At 40.7% G+C, this 7,715-nt stretch overlaps 1 protein-coding gene across 1 annotated transcript in view; it reads left to right on the top strand.

Annotated features, from left to right (window-relative positions):
- Positions 1 to 7,715, top strand: part of RAB11FIP4 (RAB11 family interacting protein 4 (class II)) — a 107,541-nt gene that overhangs the window by 29,376 nt on the left and 70,450 nt on the right. The window contains exon 3 of the mRNA XM_009323789.1: positions 6,945 to 7,033. Within this exon, the coding sequence (XP_009322064.1) occupies positions 6,945 to 7,033 (89 nt within the window). The remainder of the gene's footprint in view (positions 1 to 6,944; positions 7,034 to 7,715) is intronic.

The following is a 7,715-nucleotide window of genomic DNA, read 5'->3' as shown; positions in this document are numbered from 1 at the left end:
GCATGGCTTTATTTCTAATAACTGCATTGGTCTGGAGAGTAATTGCCATGAAATAACACCTGTACCCTCTTACCTAGCAGCTGTGTCAAAGCCAGTATAGTCTAAGAAGTGGCACTGCTTTGAGAGCAGCCAGAACATCACTCAAAGGCTGAATTCCTATTGATTTCAGCAGGGTCAGCGTGGGATCCATTACTGTTTGCTCAGTGGAGTCAATGACTGTTTTTGCTGGACTGAATTTATTGTACTGATCCAGTAAATATTTTCTGCCACTTGTGATACTTAAAGGCTTGAGTGGAACTGTTCTTTCTAATGTGCTATGCAGGCTGGTAGGTTCCACAGTCAGACATGTTTGCAGGACCAGGCTCTTCGTACGTTTAGCAGGCTCTAATTAAGTCTGACCTGTTCCTTCTATTTTAAGATTTATGTTGTCTTTCCAACAGTCTCTCTGCTTTGATATTCCACTTAAAAAAACCCCAAACTCTGACAAGTAAAGGGTGAGCTCCCCCTACTGACCTTGGTGTTGCAGCTCACAAATTAATGCAGAATTAAAAGATAATGGCAAATGTATTCCAACTTTACAGCTTATTTTAACCATGAAAACAACACTGACCACTGTGTACTAATGGGAGGGTAATGGCTTTCATAATGGGAGAGACTGAGCCACGTTAGCACAGCGCATTTCTGCAATAATGAATCTTTGTGCTTTAGCAGAATCACTGTTTTTTCCGATGAAATCGTACAGCCTGTTTTTCTCCTGGAACAAGAGAGTCTTTTCCTCATCTTGTAGAAGTTCTAAGGACATTTAAGTTATGCTCTGTTAACAATATTTGAAAATGGAGAGTTGTAGGAGCTCCTTCATATTCATTAACGGTGTGGAAGAAGCACAGTTGTGAATTTATGCATTTCCCCACCTGCAGTAATAGTAACCTTCGAATCTTCAAAATAGTAACACAGACCATTATGTGCCTTCAGAAATCCATCTCTGCTTCCCTGGATCTTTAGGCATCTAATTGCTGCAGTTGTCTGGAAAGCTTCTAGAAGCAGTCTTTATGTGAGCAGGTAAAAGTTAAAAAGTAGATATGTTTCTCCATGAGTTCCTAGCAATTTTGATGAAAATTCCAAGAATACAGATTTGCCCAAACCTTTAAAGAAATGTTCAAAAAGGGAAGTTGGCTGTTCTGGTAGCTCAGACTGTGACAGGTTATCTAGACTGTGAAAGAATATGAAAATAATATAGTATGAAATTTGATGGATTTTTTTCAAAACAAAGTTTTCCAAAGCAGAATATTTCTGGCCTTCTGTTTCACTGGAGATTTTTATTTTTTTAATTTGCTTTTATAGTTTCATTCAGATGCTCCAAACAAACATATTTCTCACAAAACCAGTGCCGAGTTTTGACCATCTCTTTTAACTAACTTTAAAATCTAATTTGCAGTCCCATAGCTGAGAGTAGTATTGTATCAGCTTTGCCTTGAAGATCCAGTATGGAATAAAAGATGGATATGTTGCAGTCATGTAAAAGGAGTTTATCTTTATTTGCCAGACAGCAGTATTTGTAATATATACCAATACCTAAAACCAGGGTGGCTGCACTAGCACAGGAATTTCAGTAAAGCACTGCAGAAAATCTCAAAGTCTTTATGAAGCCATTTAGGCTCGTAGCTATTGATCTCAAACTTCACAGTACACCATAACTGGAGATGATTTGATGAATCTATCCATTCTTTTAAGAATAACTTAGTGACAGGAGCAGTACTTGGGATGGCTCCAAGAAGAAGGACTGTCACATAAATGTGAAGAGCTGAGCTCTCCTGTTGTAAATTACATTATAGCTGTTTAATGAACTGAAGTTAGTTACTCTTAAAAGTACTTCAGAGTTTTCTAAGACTCAACTAAATTTTACTAAATACAGCCTGAAACCATAAACGAGTCTGATACATCATTAAAGATGCAAGGGTAGATAAAGTAAAAAGTTACTGCTCTCAGGAAAAATGCCAGGAACCAACTACATTCAATTAGGTAACCAGATTTGATTTCCTATAGTATTAAAATTGCTTAATTGCCTGTGAAAATTGCCTGATGCAGTATGGGTTAAATCTCCTTCTTGGAGCATTTGCAGGAAATCACTTTCCCACAATTGTGTTTATTTGTGGCCAGAATGTCTGTTTGCAAATTGACTGTTTGTTAGGGTGTGAAAACCGATATTTTTTAAATGAAACTGAAGGTAAATTTGTAAAATTATCTTGCAAGAGAATTCATGTCTGGCATCCTGAGTGAACTGAAAAAGTTAAAGGTTCGTGTCTTCCCCCTTCAGTGACTTGTAAAACACTTTCATCATCTTTGCTTAGGACTAAAGATGATCCTGTCCTGCCTCTGGACAGCCAGCACTGTGTTTTGAGAGTTTACGAGTCTTAGCCAGGTATTTTCAAGAAAGGAAAAATCTTAGCCGGCTATTTTCACAAAAAGAAAGGATAAATCACCTAGTGGTTTTGGTGCTACTTAGAATTCTTGTTCTGCAGCAGACTTCTGACCGGGACAGGTCACTTGCCATTTTACTTCACTTTGCCCTGCAAAGTGCAAATAATTCCAAGCTCATGTGCTACTCCCTAACCCAGTTCTGGCCAAATGAACTGTGTTTGCTTATGCATTTTTAATATTAGGATAAAGAGTTTTTAACTCAGCTAATTTTGACAAATCAGCCTAGAGAGTGACTCAGTGCTTTGTTAAACAAGAACTGATACATGTCTATGTGTCAAACGGTCTTCTGAGTGACACAGAGAAGCTGCCTCTGTGCTGGCTCATCAGGTGTCTTTAGCCAGAGAAGAAAATTCAGCAGCTTCTGGCCATTCTCATTTTGTGACCTGATAGTTATTTTTTCTCCAGATACAAGATTGTTCCTGATCTGTGTCACCCTGCACAATTACTTATATAATGCACAGCCCTTTAGCAGAGTGCTCCTTCATAGAGGGCATCCTTTTGCGGAGCTGCAGCAGTAAATACACAAGGACTTGCAACTATTCCTGGGTTAGCTCTTTGCCTCTATCCACTGCCTTACTACGATTGCAGTGCAGCTAAGCCTCCTTGCCAAGTGCTGCCCAAAAATGTAGATGAGGAAATTTTCCTAACCGTAGCAAAGGAGAGAGAACATTGAGCACATTAATATCTTATGATACAAGTAGGCATCCAAATGAAATATTTCTAATCAGCCATGTAAGTAGCTTTCAGTTTTACCATTTCCTGGAAAATGAAGTGATAGCAATAATGGGACATCTTAGTGCAGGAGGTCCTTAAAGTAGCCAGGAAGTATTCCTTTGCTTATTTGCAGTGGGTTATTTATGGACAGATTCTAGCCTTGGGTGCATGCTGCTGCACAGCTTGAAATATCCATCATGGCAGTTCTGCAAGCCTAGGCAAGCATATTTCTTCTTAAGAGTGGTAGTGGTAGCAGAGAGCACCATGTGTGCCAGACTAGACTGCTCTCTGTACAAATTGTTGTCCAGTGCCTTAATATTTCCATATTGAGATTTGCCAGAGTAAACCTTGATTTTTCTTTCTTTTCTGTCTGGACTGTGACACACTAATTTAGCTCACTGGCATTTCCCAGGCTGCAAGCCAAAATATTTTCTGGTAGTAAGAAGACATATGCACAGTATTTGAGACACTCCAGTGTCCCCTCTTTATATTATGCCCCTTGTGTAAACCTCTTGGAGTACCTGGAAAATTCAAATTATCATTTAGATAAGGGGACTGACAGGTGAGATATAGTAGCACTGTTGCAGAAAAACACCGAGTAAGAAAGCTGATGCATTTCCTGACAGTGTGCCAAAACCCACCTTCCTGGTGATAAGGGGTGGCCCAAAGAAAAGACCAGCACCACAGTCCTCCAGAGTTAAGAGATTCTGATTTGTGCCTTCACAGGGAAAAAGAGCAACAGAGAATGTATTCTTTGAACACAGTTCTTAACAGGAATAAAACCAGTGGCACAATCCTAAGATTCTTGAAGCCAGTGGGCATCTTTCCATTCATTTGATGGATGTTGGAACAGGTTCAGATGTCTGCAAGGTAGCAATGATGTGTTTTAGTAATCTCAGAGGAAAATGGCCTCTAAGCATTTCCTTCTCTTCTTCCCTTTTTTATGGAGTATAATAACATGCAAATCTTCCCAGCAGGATGAAGAGATCCAAGCTGTCATGCCAGCTTGCACACTAAGCAAACCTCTCCCACAGGGGACACTGGCTGCTGCACACTCAAACATCTTCCCACCAAAAAGTCACCTTTGCAGGAGATAGTCTTAGATGAACCTACATCCTGAGTCTGTCAGTGCCAATGGAAACTTGGCCTGTGACTTCAATAAAAGCAAGATTTGGCTTTGTTTGCCATTTTAAGCTATGCAGCTAGGTAAACAAATTGGATTAAATGCCTGGTGATGTTCTGGAAATGGGTCAAATGCTTGATCAGCCTCTGTGGTTCTGGATCAGGACACAAAAGCCTGTGCCAGGTGGCTCTCATGAAGAAGTAGTGAGGGCTGCCCCAAGTAAGTTAGGTAAAAGGAGGCAATGCTTTTCTCCCCAGTGTTTTTACTGAATTATAGGCTTGAATTTAAATGGCCAAGGCCTATCATGAAGGTGTCCGCCTTAATGGACAAGGAAAATGAAAGAATGTGATCAGGAATAATCTTGGGTAAGAACTGAACAGCAAAGAGGGGACACACAAGACCTTGCAGCTAAACTCTAGATTTGAGACCCTGGAGATGTGGGAGCTATTTGTGACTCTAGCTCTAACAGACCAGTCTAGCCGGCATTTCGAAAGGAGGCAAGGCAGAAAGGTTTCTGACTCCCCTTGTTTTGGGCAGTTAAATCCTTCTTGCACCTTTGAAAACCCACAACCTTTGTGACTTTTCCCCACCAAAGAAAAAAGCTGGGGGAGCTGATAAGTTCTCACCTAACAGGCTTAAATGAAGTTTGACTGCTTAGAGGTCTTTAGCTAGAAGCACTGTTGTTAGTACAACTGAATTAGGAAAATAAGGCTTGAAATTACGGCTGAAGATATTGTTGTTGGGAATTTTTAAAACTGTGTGAACACACATCCTTCATTGCACTAATCTACATCCATTACTGTGGTAGCACTTGGCATTTATTTTCTTTTTTGCTGGAGATAACTCACTTTAATGATTAGGTGCTCCATATTATGCAGAGACCTTTTAGCAAAGTAAGCGGTCCATACGTGTAAAGACTCTCACAGTGGGGTTGGCATGAGGCAGTTTCATGAGTAATAAGCTTTGGTTATTAATGTCAAAAGGTACAAACAGTAAATTGAATTCTCCTCTGTAAGAGGACTAGAGAATAACCTCAGTCAAGCACAGGCTGACACACATAATGATAAAACCAAGAGAAAGAAAAGGATCTTGGCTGGGTGGGAAATGTGAGAGCCACAGGCAGGGCAAGTTATGTAGAAAGATGCCCTCTCTGGGCAAACAAGTTTAATATCTTGCCTCTATCAGCCAGTAAATTATTTTTTTGGATTGTTATTCCCAGGTGAGCTCCTCTTTGAGAAGTGACCCTAACACACCATTCTTGCCCACTGACTTCTCCAGCAAAGTGAAAAATGCACAGAAGTGTGCAATTAATAGCTTAATTTAGTCTCCCTTCTGTGCCATTTGAGAATCTCACTTTGCTGCAGAAGCTGGAAGAGGGAGAAAAGTCCTGCTGCCTGTTGTCCATATGAGACTCCTGAGATCTTAATGGTTGCTTCATCCACCGTGTGCTGCCTCTGACACATGCCTGTGTGTGGGAGACAGGAACAACATACTGATCTCCCACATTAGGCTTCCTCCATCTGGTCACCTTTTCTGTTCTTCTAAGTACTCATTTCCTTTGTAAGGGACTCCCCTCCATAACCACAAAGGTACCTTCACCCCTACAGATTTTATTCCTTTATTTTAAAAACAAAAGAGAAGATCAGCTAACAGTATAAACCCGTGCAGTTCACACTTTCTTACATTACTCTGTTTCCTCTGGCTCACCTGCCTCATGAATGAGTATCTGTGTGTAATATCACAGCCAATGTATTGCATTAGTGATGGGACAGAAGAGAGAAATACTGCTGGGTAATTGCAGCTTCCAAGTAGGATAGCGTACAACACATGCTGAGAAGGTTTCATACAGTTTAGGCCCAAGGCTGTAAGCTGGTTATTCTAAAATAACCTGGCTTAATATTACTGCCTTCTGCAGCTCAACATGCCAAGTGCGGTCATTGGTAATTAATGGGGAATGAGGCATTTGGTGATTTCAGTGTTTCTATATTTGTCTGAGGTTTTCAGATGAGAGAAGGACTGAGGGAAATGCAGACATTGATTTTTCCAGCTGTTAATGTGGTTGTTAACAAAAGCAAACACAGAAGCTGAAAATCTCTGGTTGCAGTGCACAGATACTTGCTTGCCAAACACTGTATGCTCTGTGACAGAGCTCTTTTTGAAGGGGAATTTGTGACATTTAGGTATTGCCCCTTTGTCACTTAGACCAGGGAAAATCAGAAGCAGCTCCACTGACACTAATGTGCAATCGACGCTGACTCATGCCAAGCCTGTGAACCCAATGTTTGACTTCAGAGTTTTGGGTTGGTCAGGGATGGGTTTCTATCCCGCAGGATAGTTTACCAAGCCAAGCAATGTTCAGCTTTCACTTTCATTGCAGTGTAGGGTATCTGGGCTGCGAGTCAGCATTAGTGTAATTGCACTTATTTAAGTGCCACATGCTGAATATGTGCTGTGCAGAAGTTTGAAGGCAGAGCTTTGTTACACCTATTTAAACATATTCCAAAGCTAGGTTTCAAGGTTTCGGGCGTACAGATTAGCTACAAACCTGTGTTTCTTCCTCCATTGTCCATGCAATCTCTGGGAAGATAAACTCTCAGCCTGACCATTTGCTCTCGTTTCTGTTTCCCAGGCTGTGAAGAGTTACTAAAAGATGTCCTGTCTCCTGAAAACTCTGGTCCACGACACTATGAGCCACAGTATGTTGATTACTATTACCAGGTAAGAGAAGCACTAATTCTGTCTCATGTTAGTGGGCTGAGGAAGCCTCTGGAGTGTTGTGTAGTTGGGTCATTGTAAATGCTGTTGTTTTACTTGGCCTGTTGACTCTTCCTTCCTAGATTCATGACTGTTAGCAAGTCTTCCACACTGGTTTAAGCTGCATTTAACATGGGGTAGCTGTCAGCTGGTGTGAGAGTATTTAGGATTTGGATAGCGTTGCTCTTACAAGCCTTAGTATTTGCTTGGCTGTGAAGGGGGACATTGCATACAAGCTCGCTGGCACCACACAAGTGGAAAACACTGATTTGTCTAATTAAATCAGTGAAACTTTGTAGGTGAACAAGTCCTCAGAGACCTTCTGCAGATAATAAACAGGGACTCAACAGCTGTTGGGAAGCAGAAACAATACACCTTTGGTAACCTTGATAGTATTTTGGCTGGTGAGTATAGCATATTTTCAAACCATTAAAGGTCTGCATCTGTATCCTTAATTTGACAGTGTCTGCACAGTGTAACAAGCAGGACAATGTTAAGTTTCCTTTAAGCATCTATTTGTCTCTCCTTCATTTTACTTTGGTTTTAATCACCTCCACCCATGTAAATTCTTAAGATAAAAGGTACAGTTAGCATTGCACATTCAGATAAGGATTGCATGTCAATAGTGTTATGAGACTAGAAGTGA

Source organism: Pygoscelis adeliae, unplaced genomic scaffold (genome assembly GCF_000699105.1).
Source record: "Pygoscelis adeliae isolate BGI_AS28 unplaced genomic scaffold, ASM69910v1 Scaffold75, whole genome shotgun sequence".
Taxonomy (NCBI): domain Eukaryota; kingdom Metazoa; phylum Chordata; class Aves; order Sphenisciformes; family Spheniscidae; genus Pygoscelis; species Pygoscelis adeliae.
This window is presented reverse-complemented; position numbering and strand designations above follow the sequence as displayed.